The sequence below is a fragment of the Leopardus geoffroyi genome, chromosome A1, assembly GCF_018350155.1.
Source record: "Leopardus geoffroyi isolate Oge1 chromosome A1, O.geoffroyi_Oge1_pat1.0, whole genome shotgun sequence".
Lineage (NCBI taxonomy): Eukaryota > Metazoa > Chordata > Mammalia > Carnivora > Felidae > Leopardus > Leopardus geoffroyi.
In genome coordinates, this window is record NC_059326.1 from 139,231,781 (window position 1) to 139,254,608 (window position 22,828).

Here is a 22,828-nt window from a genome sequence, read left to right on the forward strand (position 1 = left end):
AATAAATTTTGGGTTATTATCATCATTAATAATAGTAGACAATGGATCAAAACATAAATGTATTCTACATATGGAAAATTACTTATTAGGTGAAAAATAAAATTTTACTCAAAATGTATCTTGAATGAAATAGATGTATCTCACTTTTTTTTTTTTTTTTTTGGCTTATAAGTCCATTAATGAATATTACTTACTACCAGAATGAGACAAAGTTCAGCGCTAATCCTATTCCTTTTTCAATAGATAAAAATACTCAATAACTATAGAAGGGACCAGAAAATCTTTTGTTATAATGATGTTATTAAATTCTGTGAATTCCCTTTGAGTTATGTTCCAGATTTCACACAACAAGCTACTGTAAAAAACTACTTTTAACAATGACATCTCCATAACCCCAAAACCATACAAACTCTAAGTCTCCCAGTGATCTCTGTACTTCAGACAAAAAAACAAATTATACAGTTTCTTAAATTTCATTACACTGTAATAGGATTCGACTTCATAAACAGTCAAATCCTATTATATATATAAAACCTTTTATATACACATATAAATATATATATAAAAGCATATATATAAATATATATCCTTATATATAAATATATATAAATCATTATATACATATAAATATATATATAAATCCTTTTTATATATAAATATATATGTAAATCCTTTTTATATATAAATATATATGTAAATCCTTATATATATAAATATATATGTAAATCCTTATATATGTAAATCCTTATATATATAAATACATGTAAATCCTTATATATATAAATATATATGTAAATCCTTTTAAATGTATATATATATACTTTTATATATATATAAATATATATATAAATCCTTTTATATATCAAAACTAATTTTACATCCCAACAAATATCCCAATATACCTATATGCTATTTAACTTAAAAATCATAAAGAGTAATATCATAAGGCTTTCATTCAATACGTATTTGTTTAATAAAGATTTTATCTTTTTGTTACTGGGAGTTTTTTTCCTGATACATAGATTATGAATACTTCTATCAGAAAGTGTTTTAGTGGGAATGCAAGCTGGTGTAGCCACTCTGGAAAACAGTATGCAGGTTCCTTAAAACACTAAAAATAGAACTACCCTACGACCCAGCAATTGCACTACTAGGCATTTGTCCAAGGGCTACAGGTGTGCTATTTCAAAGGGACACATGCACCCCCATGTTTATAGCAGCACTATCAACAATAGCCAAAGTATGTAAGGATCACAAATGTCCAACAATGGATGAATGGGTAAAGAAGATGTGGTATATATATAGAACAGACTATTACTCGGCAATCAAAACAAATGAAATATTGCCATTTGGAATTACATGGATGGAACTGGAGGGTATTATGCTAAGTGAAATTAGTCAGAGAAAGACAAAAATCATATGACTTCACTCATATGAGGACTTTAAGAGACAAAACAGATGAACATAAGGGAAGGGAAGCAAAAATAACATAAAAACAGGAGGGGGACAAAACAGAAGAGACTCATAAATATGGAGAACAAACTGAGGGTTACTGGAGGGGTTGTGGGAGGGGGGATGGGCTAAATGGGTAAGGGGCATTAAGGAAGATACTCCTGAAATCATTGCTTCACTATATACTAACCAATCTGGATGTAAACTTTAAAAAATGAAAAATAAAGTTAAATTACAAAAAAAATAAATAAATAAGAAAATAAAAAAAATAAAATAAAATAAAAGTGCTTTAGTATTTGTTTTGAGCAATTTTTCCAAAATATTTTACACTTGGGTTTCCTTTAAAAAAAAATAATAGTTTCAGACTGAATTAAATGGTTATTAATTCAAAGTCTGGTATAAGCACACCTAATTTCATTGTTATCTGGTGGATGAGAGCCAAAACTTAAAAGTGGGAAAGAACTAAAATCAATAGTAAGGAGGTAATGCAATTAGTAGAAAATTGCGGAAGGTGCTAAAAGTGGTAGACAAGTGGCACTTGAAAACTCCAGGATATGATATTTAGTTAACTACCAGAACAAGCAAATTAGAGGCCAGGTCACCGAGGAGAGAAGGAGCCCAAATGCGCATGAAAAAGGAAGAGAAGCACTCTCCTGGAATCAGGTACTGATCAGAAACACTCAAAGAGCAATGTTATGCCCTTTAACTGTGTGCCTTTCATCTAAAGCAAAGCTCCAAATAAATAAGTATAAGCTCCAAATGTCTATGAGCTAGTTCCAAACTTGATCAGACCAAAAAAAAAAAAAAAAAAAAGAGCTAAATCTGGAAGGTGTGAAATGTAAAAAAGACCAAAAATTAATCTGAGTGTTCTCTATGAAAGGTCTTCCGGTCAAGGTACAGAACAGGCCGACTTTGCTATGTGGTGGCTATATACGTATACACAGATCAAGCAAGTTAGAGCTTTGTGGCTTCAGTACCTCCAGGGAACTGAAACAGCAGGAAAATAGGTAAAGCAAAATGAAGTGGCACCCATCTTTTAGGAATAGGGTATAGCTAAGTCTTAGGATCAAAAATCCAAACTTCAGGGGTGTGTCGGGGGCTCAGTCTTGGTTAAGTGTCCAACTCTCAATTTCAGCTCAGGTGATGATCTTGCAGTTTGTGAGTTCGGGCCCCACATTGGGCTCCAAAATGACAGTGCAGAGCCTGCTTCGGTTCTCTCTCTCTGCCCCTCCCCTGCTTGTGTGCTCGAGCGCTCTCTCTCTCTCTCTCTCTCTCTCTCAAAATAAATAAATAAACTTTTAAAAAAATCCAAACTTCAGAAGATTAACAATTTCAAAGCTGTCTAAATTCTCGAAATATATTGTTTTTCATGGTAATTAGCAAAGCTGCCTTTAATAAATCAGGCTTAATCACTTGTGTGAGGCAGACAGAGGCCATGCATTTGGTCCACAGGTAGAGAGTGGTTTTAAAAGGAGCCTGTAATGGTGACAGCAGCAGGAATCAAACAACCACTTTAAATTAAGGGAAGGGTGATAGGTACTAAGAAAGGACTTGTGATGAGCACTGGGTGTTGTATAAGTGAGGAATCACTGAACTCTACTCCTAAAACCAATATTGCACTGTGTGTTAACTAAAATTTAAAGGCGGGGGGGAGGGGAGAGGGAGAGAGAGAAGGGCATGGTAAGAAGTCAAGACAGACAAATCAGAGGCTCAAAGTACACCTCTCTTTACACATATGTGTACAAATCTTACCCTCTGTCAAACGTTTATTTTTGTTTTGTTTTTTTTTTTCAAAAGACTTTCCTAACAATCCTCTTTTACATAGAAAGGTAGAATCAAAGTACTCCTAGGAAATAGTAAGTAAAATCACCTCAATTTAAACTCTAAAGAGTAATTTAAAAGGATACGGATACAGTTGGCGTCTAAAAAGGAAGCTTCCATAATATGTAGTTTAAATAACTTTTAAAGGGCGCCTGGGTGGCTCAGTCGGTTGAGCATCCGGCTTCAGCTCAGGTCACGATCTCACGGTTCGTGAGTTCGAGCCCCGCGTCAGGCTCTGGGCTGATGGCTCAGAGCCTGGAGCCTGCTTCCGATTCTGTGTCTCCCTCTCTCTCTGCCCCTCCCCCATTCATGCTCTGTCTCTCTCTGTCTCAAAAATAAATAAACATTAAAAAAAAATTTTAAGAAAAAATAAATAAATAACTTTTAAAGACTCACCTGTAGGCTTAACTGAATAAAACCCAATGGCCTCTCCTTTCTTCCACAGAATCTTAGCGTAATCAGTACTGCTATGGCACAGGAATGGTATCTCATTCCTCTCCATTTCCTGTTTTCTATAAATAATTCGATTCAGAACATACAGTACCACTCTCTCCCCAAGAGTTCTCACCTGGAAAGAGAGTCAGACACAGGCACAACAGTTATGATATGCATTCAGAGATGCTATCCACCTTGCTCCCTGCTTCCACACCTCATACTGGCATGCACAAAGCACTTTAAATACACTAATAATGATTTCTTAAACTTATCATCACAGTAAAAGTGATGATAAGAGTAACCATTCATGCCAACAACAATCCATTTCTATAGACACATAGGCATGGAAATAGTGCCTCTCAGCAAAATTCTAAAACAGGAAAAACTAATTTCCAGTGTACCAATGATCTAGCCATCTCTTCCTTAGCGCTCAAGTGTTTTGTTTCTGCTACCAGCTGCCCAGACCCAGGCTACCTCTACTGCTTCAGTTCTTTTCACCCCATTCCAGTCTCAATATTAAATAAAAAAGAAAAAAAAAAAAAGAAAAGAAAAAAAGAAAGCTTCCTGTTATCCTCTAGATCTTTAAGAACCATTACCTTATTTGATGAGGAAATCCATAATTATGTTCCTAGGAAAGGAATCTCTCTCATTTTTTCCAGGTAAAATGTTCATTTAACAGTCATGTCTATAGTTAGACAACTATAAGAAACACCCACCTCACCCCACATACATACCCACAGACCCTTCTGCCAGATCAGATGAGTGATGACAGTGGTACCAGGCAAGTCTGATAAAAAACAAACTTGGGGCAGTCACAGAATGGAAACAGAGCCTCACTTCCTACATGCAGGGTTACATGGTCACAGGGACCACTCACCAACTTTCTGACATCAAACAATGGGGTTTTCCTCCCACAGACATCTTTCACCACTAAAAACAAGAGTACTTACTACCCATAAGGTATTTCTCCTCAAGTCTCCTTGAAGAAAAACAAGAGTGCCCTATAATTAGGTGAGTGAAGAAAAAAAGCATTAACCCATATACCAACACTCCTCTCAAAACTAAACAAAAACCCTTAACTATACTACACAGTAGGAGAGGTCAGATACCAAACAACACACGAAATGACAAAGCTCACTTGCTTTCCAGGCAACCCATTCCTTCCTTGAACAGCTCTGACCAGTATATAATTCTTCTTTATACTGAGTTGACTATAGCCAAAGACTGTACTTTGATACTCTGGAGCCATACAGTCTAAAAATAATTGAAGAGAGCCATGACATTCCCCTAAATTCCTACCACAGGAACATAGGAACGAATGAAAGAAAGGACTGATCTAATGCAATTTTGGGTACTTTTGCCATTCCAGTTCTCACTCTTGAAATGCTCCAGATCCTTATCATCTCTCTTCCCACTGGGGCTTGAAGATACTACAGACATAAACACTGAAGATACTGTTAAAACAATCGGGCTTTGCTATATAAACTTCAGTTCTTGTATTAGCTTTTTTGTTTACCTTCATTTTACTTCTAATTAACTAAAGCCCAATCGTTTTCATATGCATTGTTTTAGCTTATTCTTCACGGTGTACACGTGCAGTTATTGTTTTGAACCTATGGGTAACTACTTTTCATCATGTTAGATCCTCTTTGTTTCTTAATTCTGCCTTTCAAAGCCTGGTTCTCCCATTCAGCACTGTGGCATGCAGAATTCAGGTCATCTATGTCTTCCTCGAAGGAAATGAGAAGATGGTGACGAGGACAGAAAAAAAGGGACAAAGCCTGGAAGTATGCTAGTGAGGATCTCCCTTCTATTCCACTGTGTAGAGCACTTGAATAGACCACCTGAAATGGGCCTACTGATAGGCAAGGTTCCTGGTCAGTCTCTCCTAGAGACAGAGAACCTAAGCAAACACACGGAGGGAACTAGGTTTTTCTCTACCCTATACGGAAATCAGAAGCTGAAGCCAATACAGGTAACTACCATTCAAGTAACCCATAGAGACTCACTCTTCATCACTCAATTCTCAGATACATTCAGAGCCACATAAAACTGAGGAAGCCCAATCAGAGTACCAGCTTCATCGAAACAATGAAACTTAATCATCTAATACAACCTGGTCATACTAAAATGGAGAAGTGCTCAATAACTTTAAGAACTATCAATGTTTAATGGGAAACAAACTGTGAAAAGGCCTCGTAAGAAACACTTTTAAATACAGGATCTTGTTACCTGCTTAAGCCCTTCTCTAGAAGGGACAGATGTTTTCACAATATCATCAATAGCCCACCACTGATCAGCAAGGTAAAGTGCCACAGCTAAAAATAGAATAAATGATTATTAACATTTAAGTCTTATAGCATACAATATTACCATTTGATAATGTTTATATAGATAAATATATCTACACTTTAAAATACCATGTGGCCCCATTTATTAAGCAAAAAAAAAAAGGTACCTGTGAGTGAGTCCTCAGGTGCAAAGAGAGCAAGAATTTTCTCAGTCTGATCTCCACCATAAAGAGGTACAAAGCCTACATTGGACAGGCTAATAGGAATCTGAAATGACAAGTGAGTAAAGATTAGTGAAAAGTCTATTAAGAAAATATAGGACAAAGACAACATGCTTCTACCAAAATATTAAACTTTTCCTACATTAATGCTAATTATGTAATTTCATAGAAGGGATTTCTCGTGTCAAAAAATTGTATCAGACTTCCCTTTTGCAAGAATTTTATTATCTTCGGGGACAAAAAACTGAAGTTTATTTCAATAAATATTATTATTGTACTCTAGCCACAGATATGAATAAAAACAAAAACATGATATGGTACATATAAACTCATTAAAAAAAAGACACTAGTTTATTATCTGTTACACAATTTCACGGGGGAAAAAAACTCCATTTTACAGTAAAAGACATCAGACAAGTAAAACGGTTTTTCCAGTGAGATACATGATACTCTAAGATTTGCCTACCTTCATTAATCTGACCATAATTCCCCACTTACAGATGATACTACAATTCAGATAATTATAAAATACTGATGCTTTACAAGAAGAGACTTTAAAGAATCCCTTAAACATCACTTACTAGAAGAAAACTACAAGGCCTATAAAGGTTAGAGAATTTGCCTACCATCTAGTTCACAGTGAAATTCTAACAATTCAAAGTCTAATTATCTTTCTTTCACAATATATCATGCTTACTAATTAGAAAGCTTGATTCTAGTACTTTAGGAAAAGGAAGATCCGTGGTACACAAATGTGCAATTTAGTGTTCTGATTTTTCTTTCTTAAAAACCTTCTAAAATCACAAATTCTCAATCTAAATTTAGTCAGCTCAAATCCCGTAACCAGTCTCAGCAAACTGTTAACACAACTTACATATAATTTTAAAGGCATAATATAAATATTAAGCAATAACCTGTAGAGCGTGTTTTTTTAAAACTTAATCATACTGCTATACTAACAAACCAATATTTATTCACTTTACTCAATAGTCTTTTGATAAAAATTTCAAAAGTGAGTAGTTAACATTTTAAAAAGTAAGCAGATATGATTTCACATACAAACTCAACTGAAAAGACTGATAACAATCACCTTAGTACACCTTACCGTGATATTGAGAAGAGAAAAACGTTCAGGGTTTTCAGGGTCGCCACACCTTAGATCTGACATGTAATCTTCAGCAGAATTTTCCAATTCTTCATGACTGCAATTATCCAGCATATCCACAGGGAATGCCATCCTCTTCAACAAACAACATGGAACAAATGTTTCAGAATATGAAATGTTACCTGTCTTTACTCATAGAAAAAAAAATTTTATTGTAACACCACACTTCAAGGAAACTTCATTTTCACTATGCCAAGACAGAGACAACAATTTGAGCCCACTGACTGAAAATGTATATCAAACAATAAAACTTTTAAACGTTCATTTGTAGTAAAGCAAGCAATGAAATAGAAATTAATCGGGGCACCTGGGTGGCTCAGTCAGTTGAGTGTCTGACTTAGGCTCAGGTCATGAACTTGCGGTTCACGAGTTCAAGCCCCATGTCTGGCTCTGTGCTGACAGCTCAGAGCCTGAAGCCTGTTTCGGATTCTGTCTCCCTCTCTCCCTGCCCCACCCCCACTCATACTCTGTCCCTCAAAAATAAATAAACATTAAAAAAAATTTAACATGGGGCGCCTGGGCAGCTCAGTCGGTTGAGCATCCGACTTTGACTTAGGTCATGATCTCGCAGTCTGTGAGTTCGAGCCCGCATCAGGCTCTGTGCTGACAGCTCAGAGCCTGGAGCCTACTTTGGTTTCTGTGTCTCCCTCTCTCTCTCTCTCTGCCCCTCCCCTGTTCATGCGGTCTCTCTCTCGCTCTGTCAAAAATAAATAAATATTAAAAACTTTTTTTTAATTTAATACAAATAGAAATTAATGAATAATTCCTTAAAATGATAAAAAATATATTTATACAGGCATAGGATATACATATTTACATAAAAACACACATGCATATATCATCCTATACCTGCCAACATTTAAGCCACCGTAAAAGGACAAACACATAGGAACTTTTGGGAATAACAAAACTGTTCTACAACTGGATTATAGTAATGGTACAACCCTACAAATTTATTTTAAAAATCACTGAATTGTACAGTTGCAATAGGTAAACATTACAGCATGTAAATTACATCTCTCATATATATAGCTATTTAAAAAAAACCAACACTTTAGTGGGGAAACACTAAAGCCAAGAAAAATAAGGACACTACTACTATATAAAATTATATACGTATCTGTCAATGCAATTTGATGAGAGAAAGCAATTAAGGCATAACAATTCGGGATGGGTGTGAGGGTTGCAGTGGAAGACTATCTCTACCTCAATTTGCAAGTAATTTATGTAATTGAAAAATCCCAAAGAATTAATGGAAAAATTATTCCAAATAATACGAAATTATAGTCAAATAGCAAGATATAAAATTAAACATATAAATCAAGCCTTCATATTTACAATAACCACTGGTAAAAAATAATAATGAATGGAAAAAAATGAGTAAAAATAGAAAATAAGATCCCATTTAAACACCACAAATTAAAATAGGCTTAAATTTAACAACAATAAACAACAGGAAACCTATTTAAGTCTAAAACATTACTATAAGAAACAAAGTGAACAAACAGGAAACACAAACCATATTCTTAGAAAGGATGCTTCACCACCAAAAAGGTATTAGTCCTCCCTAAGATAATCTATTAATTTAATGAAATCCTAATGAAAATACCTTTAGGGTTTTATTGTTTCCTGAGGGAAAACAAGTTATAAAGTTAATTAGAAGGAATAAATAAGCAAGAGTAGCTAGAAAAATCCTGAAAAGGCAGAGCAATGATTGGAGAAAAGTACGAACCCTGTCAGATACTAAAACACATAGTTATCAACAATAACCAAACTATGGAGAGAGCCCAAATGTCCACTGACTGATAAAGAAGATGTGGGGTGGGTGGGCAGGTGGCACGCCCGCATAGAATGGCATATTACTCAGCCATCAAAAAGAATGAAATCTTGCCATTTGCAATGACATAGATGGAGCTAGAACATACTATGTCAACCAAAATCGGACAGAGAAAGACAAACACCATATGATTTCACTCCTACATGGAATTTAAGCAACAAAACAGATGAACATATGGGAAGGGAGTAAAAAAAAAAAAAAAGAAAGGAAACAAACCACAAGAGATTCTTTTTTTTTTTTTTAATTTTTTTTTTTTTCAACGTTTATTTATTTTTGGGACAGAGAGAGACAGAGCATGAACGGGGGAGGGGCAGAGAGAGAGGGAGACACAGAATCGGAAACAGGCTCCAGGCTCTGAGCCATCAACCCAGAGCCTGACGCGGGGCTTGAACTCACGGACCGTGAGATCGTGACCTGGCTGAAGTCGGGCGCTTAACCGACTGCGCCACCCAGGCGCCCCAAGAGATTCTTTAACAACAGAGAACAAACTGAGGGTTGACGGAGGGAGGTGGGTGGGAGATGGACTAGATGGATGATGGGTATGAAGGAGGGCACTTGTGATGAGCAGTAGGTGTTGTATGTAAGTGAGGAACCACTGAATTCTACTCCTGAAACCAATATTGCACTGTATGTTAACTAACCAAAATTTAAATACAAATTTAAAAAAACAAAAGAGTTTTAAAACTTTTTAGGGGCACCTGGCTGGCTCAGTCAGTAGAGCACACAACTCTTGATCTTGAAGGTGTAAGTTCAAGCCCCACACTGAGCAGAGTCCACTTCTAAAAACTAAAATAAAATAAATGACAAAAAGGGGTGTCACCTAGCTGGCGCAGTAGATGGAGCATGTGACTCTTGATCTCAAGGTTGTAAGTTTGAGCTCCAACTTGGCTGTAGAGATTACTTAAAAATAAAATCTAGGGGCAACGGGGGGGGCTCAGTCAATTAGGCATCTTTTTTTTAACGTTTATGTATTTGTGGGGGTGGTGGTGCAGAGAGAGGGACAGAGGATCCGAAGTGGGCTCTGCACTGACAGCAGAGAGCCTGACATAGGGCTCGAATTCACAAACCATGAATTCATGACCTGAGCTGAAGTTGGATGCTTAACTGAGCAACTCAGGTGCCCCAGCCATCTGACTCTTGATTTTGGCACAGGTAAAGATCAGGCCTGCTGAGGATTCTCTATCTCCTTCTCTGACTCTCCCCTGCTCATGCTCTGTTTCTCTTTCTCTCAAAATAAATAACCAAACATGAAAAAAATAATATCTAAAAAAAACAACAGAAAAAAGCACCATACTATCAAAACATTAAACAATGTGATGACAAGCATATGAATAGACAAACCAATGTAATAAGATATGGAAATATATCCTAATACCTATGGAAACTGAGTATATGATTAAGGGAAGCTATTTCAATCAGAGGAGGGCAAAGTTTTTAATAAGGTAGTATTATTTCATTGGTCTTAGAGTACGTTTAAAACAGACAATTTTGCCCATCTTTGAACTTCTTATATCTGAAATCATACAGCAGGCTCTTTGTTGCATTAACTCTCTTCACTCAACATTACTTCTGTATGAAACATCAATATTGTTGGTTAGACCAGTTAATTTGTCCCTTTTATTACCATCATACCAAATACAGTTTGTTTACCTATTCTACTACTGATGGACAGTTGAGCTATGAATATTTGGGTATGATTATTTTGGTAGGGATACATGCACTCATTAGTGTTAGGTCTGTATACCTACAGTGACCAATCTTACTAAAATTAAGATGAGCAGACATATGCATTACCACATGATATGACAAGAACACTGGACCCAAATCTAACCAAGCCATTAGACAAGCATGAAATGAAACCTTACGTATGCAGCCATCCATACTTAGAACTCAGTTTCTTTAACAGAGAATGGAGTTTAAAAAAAAGAGTGGCCGGGATAGAAGGAACATACTTAAAGATCATAAAAGCCATTTATGAGAAGCCCACAGCTAACATCATCCTCAATGGGGAAAAACTGAGAGCTTTTTCCCTGAGATCAGGAACACGACAGGGATGCCCACTCTCACCGCTGTTGTTTAACATAGTGCTGGAAGTTCTAGCATCAGCAATCAGACAACAAAAGGAAATCAAAGGCATCAAAATTGGCAAAGATGAAGTCAAGCTTTCGCTTTTTGCAGATGACATGATATTATACATGGAAAATCCGATAGACTCCACCAAAAGTCTGCTAGAATTGATACATGAATTCAGCAAAGTCGCAGGATACAAAATTAATGTACAGAAATCAGTTGCATTCTTATACACTAACAATGAAGCAACAGAAAGACAACTAAAGAAACTGATCCCATTCACAATTGCACCAAGAAGCATAAAATACCTAGGAATAAATCTAACCAAAGATGTAAAGGATCTGTATGCTGAAAACTATAGAAAGCTTATGAAGGAAATGGAAGAAGATTTAAAGAAATGGAAAGACATTCCCTGCTCATGGATTGGAAAAATAAATATTGTCAAAATGTCAATACTACCCAAAGCGATCTACACATTCAATGCAATCCCAATCAAAATTGCACCAGCATTCTTCTCGAAACTAGAACAAGCAATCCTAAAATTCATATGGAACCACAAAAGGCCCCGAATAGCCAAAGGAATTTTGAAAAAGAAGACCAAAGCAGGAGGCATCACAATCCCAGACTTTAGCCTCTACTACAAAGCTGTCATCATCAAGACAGCATGGTATTGGCACAAAAACAGACACATAGACCAATGGAATAGAATAGAAACCCCAGAACTAGACCCACAAACGTATGGCCAACTCATCTTTGACAAAGCAGGAAAGAACATCCAATGGAAAAAAGACAGCCTCTTTAACAAATGGTGCTGGGAGAACTGGACAGCAACATGCAGAAGGTTGAAACTAGACCACTTCCTCACACCATTCACAAAAATAAACTCGAAATGGATAAAGGACCTGAATGTGAGACAGGAAACCATCAAAACCTTAGAGGAGAAAGCAGGAAAAGACCTCTCTAACCTCAGCCGTAGCAATCTCTTACTCGACACATCCCCAAAGGCAAGGGAATTAAAAGCAAAAGTGAATTACTGGGACCTTATGAAGATAAAAAGCTTCTGCACAGCAAAGGAAACAACCAACAAAACTAAAAGGCAACCAACGGAATGGGAAAAGATATTTGCAAATGACATATCGGACAAAGGGCTAGTATCCAGAATCTATAAAGAGCTCACCAAACTCCACACCCGAAAAACAAATAACCCAGTGAAGAAATGGGCAGAAAACATGAATAGACACTTCTCTAAAGAAGACATCCGGATGGCCAACAGGCACATGAAAAGATGTTCAGCGTCGCTCCTTATCAGGGAAATACAAATCAAAACCACACTCAGGTATCACCTCACACCAGTCAGAGTGGCCAAAATGAACAAATCAGGAGACTATAGATGCTGGAGAGGATGTGGAGAAACGGGAACCCTCTTGCACTGTTGGTGGGAATGCAAATTGGTGCAGCCGCTCTGGAAAACAGTGTGGACGTTCCTCAGAAAATTAAAAATAGACCTACCCTATGACCCAGCAATAGCACTGCTAGGAATTTATCCAAGGGATACAGGAGTACTGATGCATAGGGGCACTTGTACCCCAATGTTCATAGCAGCACTCTCAACAATAGCCAAATTATGGAAAGAGCCTAAATGTCCATCAACTGATGAATGGATAAAGAAATTGTGGTTTATATACACAATGGAATACTACGTGGCAATGAGAAAAAATGAAATATGGCCTTTTGTAGCAACGTGGATGGAACTGGAGAGTGTGATGCTAAGTGAAATAAGCCGTACAGAGAAAGACAGATACCATATGGTTTCACTCTTATGTGGATCCTGAGAAACTTGGCAGGAACCCATGGGGGAGGGGGAGGAAAAAAGAAAAAAAAGAGGGTAGAGTGGGAGAGAGCCAAAGCTTAAGAGACTGTTAAAAACTGAGAACAAACTGAGGGTTGATGGGGGGTGGGAGGGAGGAGAGGGTGGGTGATGGGTATTGAGGAGGGCACCTTTTGGGATGAGCACTGGGTGTTGTATGGAAACCAATTTGACAATAAATTTCATATAATAAAAAAAAATAAAAAATAAATAAAAAAATAAATAAAAAAAAGAGTGGAAACTGATGTAAATTAAAAGAAATTTAAGAGCAGCACCTGGGTGGCTCACTTGGTTAAGTGTCTGACTCTTGATTTGGACTCAGGTCATGATCTGCCCCTCATCAGGCTCCACAATGAGTGTGGAGCCTGCGTAAGTTTCTCTCTCTCCCTTTCCCTCTGCCTTTTTCCCCCACTCATAAAAAAAATAAATACAACTCCATTATAAATAAGTAAATAAATAAATAAATAAGAGAGAGAGAGAGAGAGAGAGAGAGAGAAATGAAATAAAAAGAAAAGAAAACTTAAGAGACCTGTCAGATGCATTGTGGAGAGGATGCTTATTTGTGTACTCTTTAAAATTTCCATGATAAAAAGTTAAATAAAAACTTACAATCTACGTCAAATACTGAGCTACCAGTTCTTTTGTTTTTATTTATTTTTTTTAATGTTTTCCTTTTTGAGAGAAAGACAGAGTGTAAGCGGGGAGGATCAGAGAGTGAGGGAGACACAGAACCTGTAACAGGTTCCAGGCTCTGAGCTATCAGCACAGAGCCTGATGCAGGGCTTGAAGCCCCGAGTGGTGAAGTCGACGCTTAACTGACTGAGCCATCCAGGCACCCCTGGAGCTACCAGTTTCTAAAGGAAATATAAAGTTAGGACAGATAATTTTGTTTTAAAATTTTCCTATTTTATATTTACCCAAAATAAAAACTGAAGAGCAGAACTGCTCTATTTGTCAATAACTTCTTCAGTTTTGATAAAGGAAAATTTAAAAGGGGAAAGGCAGAAGAAAATCAACTGAGAAAATAGAAGTTACTTTTCCCTGAAGTGACCTTCAGATACGTTTTACCACAACAAAACTATTAGTAGCCAAGAACTGAATATCTAATGGAAATATGAGATAAACACATAAAAGACAGGACACATACAGTAACAATTATATATAATAAAATGTATTTTTCTGAAGTTTGAAGATATGAGGATAATGAGAACTTACTTTTTTCTTTTTACCATAATCTGAAATCTTGATCCTAAGGACTTTAAAACTTGGTGCACATATGACTGGGAACCTAATTTTATTCAAATAATTTATTATTTTATTCAAATAATGCTGTATATTTATATATTTAATCAAACTGATTTTTAAAATCAAAACCTAGAAATAGAACACACCAATTCAGCCCATCTGTCAATAAATGTAAAAGTCTAAATAAAGGGAGAAAGCAAGATAAATTTGTGAAACTATTGACGAAAGCAATGCCACAAGATCTCCAGCCAATTTATAAAAAGGAAAAATAAACCTAAAGATTTTAAGAGAGCCCAACCAGGAGCCTATATATAACTAAGATGGTGGAGTCTGACAAGGATCATAAAGTAAAACAGCAATACTTAAGCAAGCTTATTTGTTAGTTTGAGACTATCTTTTTATCTCTGTCAAAGTCAGTATGTAAAAGCAAACTAAGGAAATACATCATTACATTCTAAAGTCCGATCTGGGGCGCCTGGGTGGCGCAGTCGGTTAAGCTTCCGACTTCAGCCAGGTCACGATCTCGCGGTCCGTGAGTTCGAGCCCCACGTCAGGCTCTGGGCTGATGGCTCAGAGCCTGGAGCCTGTTTCCAATTCTGTGTCTCCCTCTCTCTCTGCCCCTCCCCCGTTCATGCTCTGTCTCTCTCTGTCCCAAAAATAAATAATAAAAACGTTGAAAAAAAAAAAATTTAAAGTCCGATCTAACAATTCTAATGAAGATTAAAATTTTAGGTCAAGCTAAAAACACAAAACAAATGGTCAATAGTAGATGAAAGTCACATAATTAGGACACTAGTTAAGAGAATGTATAACTGTTTTTACTTACTTGTAGACAAGATTCCAGCTTTATATCCATGTAAAGCATTAAGAGATTTTTGTTTAAGTTTATTTATTTATTTTTGAGAGAGAGAGAGAGAGAGAGAGGAGAGGAGAGCAGGGGCAGAGAGAAAGAGGGGCAGAAAATCCGAAGGTGGCTCCTAACCTACAGCAGAGCCCAAAGTGGGGCTCAAACTCACGAACCGTGAGATCATGACCTGAGCTGAAGGCAGACACTTAGGCAACTGAACTACCAGGCACCCTAAGAGACATTTAATGGTCCATACCACTGACTAGACAATGCTCAAGAAAGATTACTATTATACCATTTCCCTTAAACCAACTCAAAAGACTCTGTTGAAAATTAGCTACCAGAACAAGCTATGTATGAATGAAACACATTTAAAAATTTCATTTGCTGGGGGCACCTGGCTGGTTCAGTAGGTGGAGCCTGTGACTCTGGATCTCAGGGTTTTGAGTTTGAGCCCCTTGTTGGGTGTAGGGATTACTTAAAAATAAAATCTTAAAAAAAATTTTTTTTAAGAATAAAAATAAAAATTTAACTTGCTAACAGTAATTAGAATCTGAAGAATCAAACAGGGGCATCTGGGTGGCTCAGGTGATTGAGTGTCCAACTTTGGCTCAGGTCATGATCTCATGATTCGTGGGTTTAAGCCCCACATCGGGCTCATTGCTGACAGCTCGGAGCCTGGAGCCTGCTTCGGATTCTGGGTCTCCCTCTCTCTCTGCCCCTCCCCTGCACACGCTCTGTCTCTATCTCTGTCTCTCTCTCTCAAAAATAAACATTAAAAAAAATTTTTTTAATAAAGAGTGAAACAGAAGTTAAAGTCTGAAGTCTGCTACCAAAAACTTAATTTACAAGTTTAGATTTAAAGTCGAGACAAAGAATACAAAATGGACACAGAATGAAAAGTAGTCTTGACGGGACAGCAAGTTTATAGGTGATTTTCTTTTTCATCTGTTACTATGCTATGGTTTTTAAAAGATTTTAAATGCTAATGTCATGTTTTAAATGCAGTTTTTTGGTTTCATTATTAAAAAGACAACAATTCTATCAAATAGGCAAAGAAGGTGATCTGAATAAAGAACCCAAGATTATAGCCCGGAATAAGACAATTTTAGGGCAATAACCAGTCTTAGAGAGGGCTTAGTTTCTCATCTAATACGGCTCAGGTAAAAGTCATGTGTCTGCCCACCCACTAGTCCACAGCACACTGAGACTGAAACATGTGCCACTCTCTGTAAGCCATTGAACTTTCCTCTCATGTTGCCCAACCTTCAATAATTTGCATACCACCACGAACATTTCCCCCAATGTGTTAAGTGTCTACATCACTATTCAATATATTTCTCAAGTGACTTCTTTTTTTCTTTAGTTTTCCTTTTTATTAGGTAAGCTCTACACCCAATGCAGGGGCTTGAACTCTTGACCCTGAGAGCAAAAGTCACATGCTCTACCAACTGAGCCAGTTAGGCGCCCCCCAATTTGCTTCTTTAAAAATACACATACCTCTCATCCTATTTCCTCCCCTCTGCTTTTTTTTAATTTAGTAAAACATGCATATAAAACGCAGCATTTTAACCATTTCTAGATTTACAATTCTGCAGCAGTAAGCTGCAGTAAGCATACAACACTGCAGTAAGCATACAACACTGTTGTATAAACATCATCACTGTTCATTTCCACAACTTTTTCATTATCCCAAAGAGAAACTATGTACCCATTAAACAATAATTCCCCATTTCTTCTTTCCCCAGCTGCTAATAACCACCATTCTGTTACCTGTCTCTATGAATTTGCCTATTCTAGGCAATGCATTTGGCTTATTTCACTTAGTACAATGGTTTTAAGGCTGCATGTTGCAGCATACATCAGAATCTCAAGCCACTTTTTTAAGAAATATTTTATTCACCCGTAACTATAAGACCACCCATGTGATAGATCGGATTACATGTTTTCCTATCCAGCATTAAAATTTTTAACTACCATCATTTAAACATTCACCTCAAAACCACTTAAGAGCATCTCCTAAATCACCAGTAATATATCAGCGCATTTTAAAAAACACTGCACTATAGGTATAGGACTAAAGACAAGCACAACGTGACTAAAGTGTAAAAACAAATGTATTACCCTTCATTCTTAAACCTTTGAAGACTACAGTCTTTAAACAGAAAAACATTGCTTCTGGGCTTATTATTATTATTAGCCAAAGATTATTCATACACACACACACAAACACAAAACGGAACAATCATGTGTTCCTGTAGTCCTACAAGTTAAATACTCTGAAATTTGCATAAAGAGCATTACTGGGGAGAGAAATTTTACTTACAAGTTGTGATTTCTGAATACAGTTTAAAAACAACCATAGTTTCATAGTTTTTAGTACGAAAAGAATTAGAAAGTATTTCTCTAATTCCAAAGGTGCATATACATACATACACACACACACATACACCTCTTCTAAAATGTTTTGTGTTGCAAATCTCTCCTTAGATCCATTACTTTTATTACTGCTTGCTCTCAGTGTTCAATTTTATTGGCTAAATAATCACCTGTTAGTATTTAAATGAAGACAGAAACTATTATACATCAGTTGGTTAACAGCAACAGGTAATATTTACTGAGAAGGGACCATATACAAGACTTTAAAGAGAAAGCCACAGCCACATTGGATATATAGTGAGATATTTCTATCAGCTTCTATCTATACATGAAGAAACAGAACGTTATACCACTAGGAGGGCTAGAAGAATAGGTACAATGAGACATGCCTCCCAATACAATTATTTTTACTCAATATTCAAAATCATATTTGTCATGGTTATAGGAAAGCTCCTTTTGAAAAATACTGCAATAATCATCTTGTTATTAAGTCTTCTATTCACCTATTACACCAGAAAGAGCAATTGGAATTGGAATTCTATGACCCTGGTTCCTGGGTCAGCTCTGCCACTAGCTAAGTCAGTGACCCTGGGCAAGTTACTTACCCTCTTCAGGCTTCTGTATTCTCATTAGTAATGTGATGCAACTGGACAGGATAATCCTAAGGACCTTTTCACCTCTAAATGTTTGTAATTATTTAGAAAAAATACTGGTTAAGACTTTAAATTACTAGCCGTATGGCGGTTCTGCTACAGTTTAGAGGCAAGAGAAAAGTGGTAAAGCTCTAGACAGAAATATAGGTTGCTATGATAAATCACTCACTTCTCCCTCTTTTTTGTTGTTAAGCTTCTGTTCTATGTTACATAACTGTAAAGCTGTCAGATCAAATTTTGTCAAGCACTTTATGCTCTGCCCATGAGATAAACCAAAAGGGCTAAATAGGTTCTACATGAATGAGAAAGCTTAGTGTTGCCTTAAGCAAACTAACTCATCAAAAAATTTACGCAGAATGGATAATGAAGTGTAAAAAGTGTCCAAATTAATTTATAAATTAAGCAAATGTTATGCTCATTAATCCTGGCTAACTTGTATAAAAACACAATACTAATACCTCTTATGTAAGAATTCTAAGATGCCCATCAGCTACTTCACATCCATCTTTTAATAATTCTACCCCTTTTCCCTAAATTATTACATAACTATTTAAAAGAATGAATGTTCTAAGGAAGAAAATATGAAAAAGAAAAAACAAATTGCTACAATTGTGGTTTTCCCTATTTAAGGTTAATCACCAGATGTCAAATATACACTTTAAAAGGGGGAATGTATTTTCTAAATTCAGTTCCTAAATTCCTTCAAAATTCTTATAATTATTTTTACTTGGGGGCTTTAGGGTGAAAGGAATATCAAAAAAATATGGACATTTTAGAGCTGAAAGAGTTCTTAGAAAAAAAAATAATTATCGCAACCAATCCAAGTCATGATCCTGTTTCCCCAACATTGAAAATAGGTTAGGTATCCAAGCAACATAATCTGTCATGCTCTCAACGTTTTACACAAAAAGCCTGTTCCTGAGCCTTATTATGATTCTTCTCTTGATTCTTCCCTTTTTTCTAACATCCTTTTCTTCCCTAACTCACCTAGCCGCTGTACATTAGCTCAACAATCTCTCTTTTTATTCTTCTCTCCATCCTGCCCTACACAAGGCTCTAAATCCTACATTAATCCTTCTCCAGTGTTAGAGCTAAGGTTCTGAACATGACAAAAATGAAACCAGTGAGCAAAGTGCTCCAGCTATCAAATCTCAGATAGGCTCAACACTGTGCACAAATCCATTTCTGTCCTCTGAGAAAGAAAAAAGATTTGATTACCTATGGGTGAGGACTGTCCACAAGTTTATGGTTAACGGGGCACAAAGTTAAAAAGCATTCATACCTGTTGCTTGTTTTTATTTTAAGGAGGAAGCAAAATCATCTTCTGAAGTAACCATCACTGAGCCAACAACGGACTGTGTGCCTATTCTATTCAAAACACTTCCCGTGTATTCCCAGAAATAGTTGTTATCACAAACCGATGAAGTGAGGAATTTTATTACCTTCACTTGCCAGATGAGGAAACTAAGCTGAGTAGCCTGTTCAAGGGCACACCCTAGTTAAGTGGCAGAACTAGTATTTTAATCCAGGCAGTCTAGCTCTGAGGCCTGTTCTTTTTATCACAATGCTGTGTCTAAAAGTAGAGCCTTTTAGGAGTCCTATTGTAGTTAAAGATTGATTGCATATATCAGGAGAAATATTACTAGTTTTCTTTCTAAGAATTAGTTCTCTCTTCATATCTAGGAAGACTGTCCTAGATCTAAGAAATCATTTTTTTTTTCGACGTTTATTTATTTTTGGGACAGAGAGAGACAGCATGAACGGGGGAGGGGCAGAGAGAGAGGGAGACACAGAATCGGAAACAGGCTCCAGGCTCTGAGCCATCAGCCCAGAGCCCGACTCGGGGCTCGAACTCACTGACCGAGAGATGGTGACCTGGCTGAAGTCGGATGCTTAACCGACTGCGCCACCCAGGCGCCCCTAAGAAATCATTTAAACATGAAAATGTAATCTCTCTTGGATGCATCTAAGTGACAAGATTTGGTTTACGTGCCTGCATCCAAACTACAAGGGAGAGAGAACGTGACTGGAGAGGGGGCGGGGGGGGGGGGAGGGAGGGAGGTGCATATTCTATCCTGGGGAGGCAAATCAGGACTCTTGGGCTGAAATAAGATTCATAAGCAAAAATGAGTCAGAACACAAAATACTACATTTTACCACACCCCAGAATGGATACTCAATTCTTCACTATCAATACATTTTGAGCAAGATATAGAGAGAGCTGGGGCACCTGGGTGTCTCAGTCGGTTTAGCGTCCCACTCTTGGTTTTGGCTCAGGTCTGATCTCATGTTAGTAGTTCGAGGCCATCGGGCTCTGTGCTGACAGTGCAGAAGCCAGCTTGAGATTCTCTCTCTCTCTCTCTCTCTCTCTCTCTCTCTGCCCCTCCCCTGCTTGCTAGCTCCCTCTCTCTCTTAAAATAAATACTTAAAAAAAGTAAAGCTACTTATACTGCTCAGATACATATGCAAAGAAATAGAAATCACCTGTAACTAAAGCTTCCACTTGAATGACTACATGTTGTACTGCAAAAAGAATAGATTTGCCTCTAGAAGATGCCAGCAGATGCCAGCAGCTACTCCGGTACCTCATAACCTGGATTCTGTTTCTATCTCGCAGAAGCAGTTTACAAAACTCTGGGAAGGGCGCCTGGGTGGCTCAGTCGGTTGAATGTCCGACTTCAGCTCAGGTCATGATCTTACAGCTAGTGAGTTCGAGCCCCATGTCAGGCGCTGTGCTGACAGCTCAGAACCTGGAGCCCTGCTTCAGATTCTGTGTCTCCCTCTCAAAAATAAATGGGTAAATATATAAATAAACAAGTAAAAATCTCAGGGGGAAAAAGCACAATAAGAAGGATTTAAATAAATGCACCATAAAACTTTGCTTTCATTTCAACATGAGACAAACTAAAATCCTTTGACCTAGCTTCTTTACCACGTAACAGATCTAATTTTATAACGTCTCATTAAAGTTAACAGGAGTTTGGCACAGTAAAACTCAAGGACACGAGCAATTATTAAAAACAGGAGTCTCAACAAAATGCACAATGTTGTAGGTATCTTTGACGTAAAGTATCACAGAGGCTTATCTCATTTAAAACCATAAAGAAGACTGATGTTTTCACTTCAAAGAAAATACACCTAGCCCAAAGAAAAAGCAACAGCCAAACCAAACCTGGTGTTTAATACTGGCATACAATTTAGGAAATATGCTGCCAAGCCACAATCACCACCCCAGCCCCTAATACTTTCACTACACAACTAAGAAATGTAACTGATGGTTGCCACTATGGGCAGAGGAGCATACCAACTTGGAAAAACAGCAGGTTCGGGACCACAGGCTACCCACACCTCTTTCCCTCCAGGCCTCTCCAACTCTGCACTTCCATCCATGGCTCCATGCACCTGTTCTCCCACACCTCCTGCAACCTCAGGTGGGTTTGCTTACCCAGATGAAGTAAATTGTTTTCTGGCCTCTCGTGGGCAGCACACCCAGGAGAAAAAGAGGTAAGTGATAGTAGGAGCCTTCCTGTCTGACTTCGATCCATGTTTACTAAATAAATGAATAAATGAACGACTGAACAAAAGTTTGTGTGAACAAATCACACAGTGGTGCCAGGAGGAAGCAACGCTACGGCTGAGACATGTACGGCTCTGAGGCTAGATGAAAAGCTATCCATGGACCTTCAACAGTGACAGAGGGGAAAACCCTCTAAAAAGGCAGAGCATACTACGTGGAAGCCAGAAAGCATGTTGAAAATGGCACATCGGATTTACCAAGAGAATTGAGGTATATTAGAAGTAGTGGTAGAAACACAAGGAAAATAAACTCCGTACAGAACATAAAAGGCTAAGAATACCAGACTAAAGAGTCTGAGCTTTATTTGGGATGCAGGAGGCAATTTAAGGATCTTGAACAGGAAAAAGACATTTAAGTCCGACAGTTGTTCCCACAGCTTTAGGTAGGATAGATTAATAAACAGAACTAAAGGAGACAAGTAGAGAAACTCCGATAAGTACCTCACGCATACTTCTTTTAGTATACTTACCACAGGTTAATGTGATTTTTCTTCATCTGTACTACCAACCTCAGAACCTCAGGGAAGCAAAATCCACTTTTTTGACACATGAAAAGTGGGATGGGTAAAATTATCTACTGCCTCTTCTGACCAATAACTTGTGTCTATACCTGATTACTTGGAGAAAAAAGACAGGAAAAAATGTCTTAATTTACAAAAGGGTAGTATCATCAAAAATTCACTTAGAATTATTTTTTAAAACTGAAATGTGCCTCCCAATGATGACAGAACTACCATTTATTGTTTGTTTGCCTTTCACCAGGCGTGAGCTTAACACTCTACACATCTTATCTCACTCATTCATTCCTCCAAAAGACCCTCTAAGGCAGATATTCTTAACAGTCTCCCAATTAGGAGCCTCAGGTGTGGGGAAGTGAAGTAAGTTGCCCAAAATCATACAGCTATTAAGTGGCAGTCAGGCTCTAAACCTACGCAATCGGTCTCCAAGGGATTTAACCTGGGGGCCAGG

At 37.3% G+C, this 22,828-nt stretch overlaps 1 protein-coding gene across 7 annotated transcripts in view; it reads right to left on the minus strand.

The window, feature by feature from the left end:
* Nucleotides 1–22,828, minus strand: part of FAM169A (family with sequence similarity 169 member A) — a 97,408-nt gene that overhangs the window by 45,243 nt on the left and 29,337 nt on the right. For 5 of the 7 annotated variants that reach the window (XM_045495519.1, XM_045495534.1, XM_045495563.1 and 2 more), the window contains 4 exons: nt 7,326–7,460; nt 6,167–6,266; nt 5,941–6,026; nt 3,670–3,841 (listed from right to left, as the gene is read on the minus strand). In XM_045495519.1, coding sequence (XP_045351475.1) covers nt 3,670–3,841; nt 5,941–6,026; nt 6,167–6,266; nt 7,326–7,457 — 490 coding nt within the window. In that variant the 5' untranslated portion in view covers nt 7,458–7,460. Of the gene's footprint in view, nt 1–3,669; nt 3,842–5,940; nt 6,027–6,166; nt 6,267–7,325; nt 7,461–15,230; nt 15,249–18,235; nt 18,966–22,828 lie in introns of those variants that run through there. The other 2 variants (XM_045495525.1, XM_045495543.1) reach the window with 2 other exon arrangements.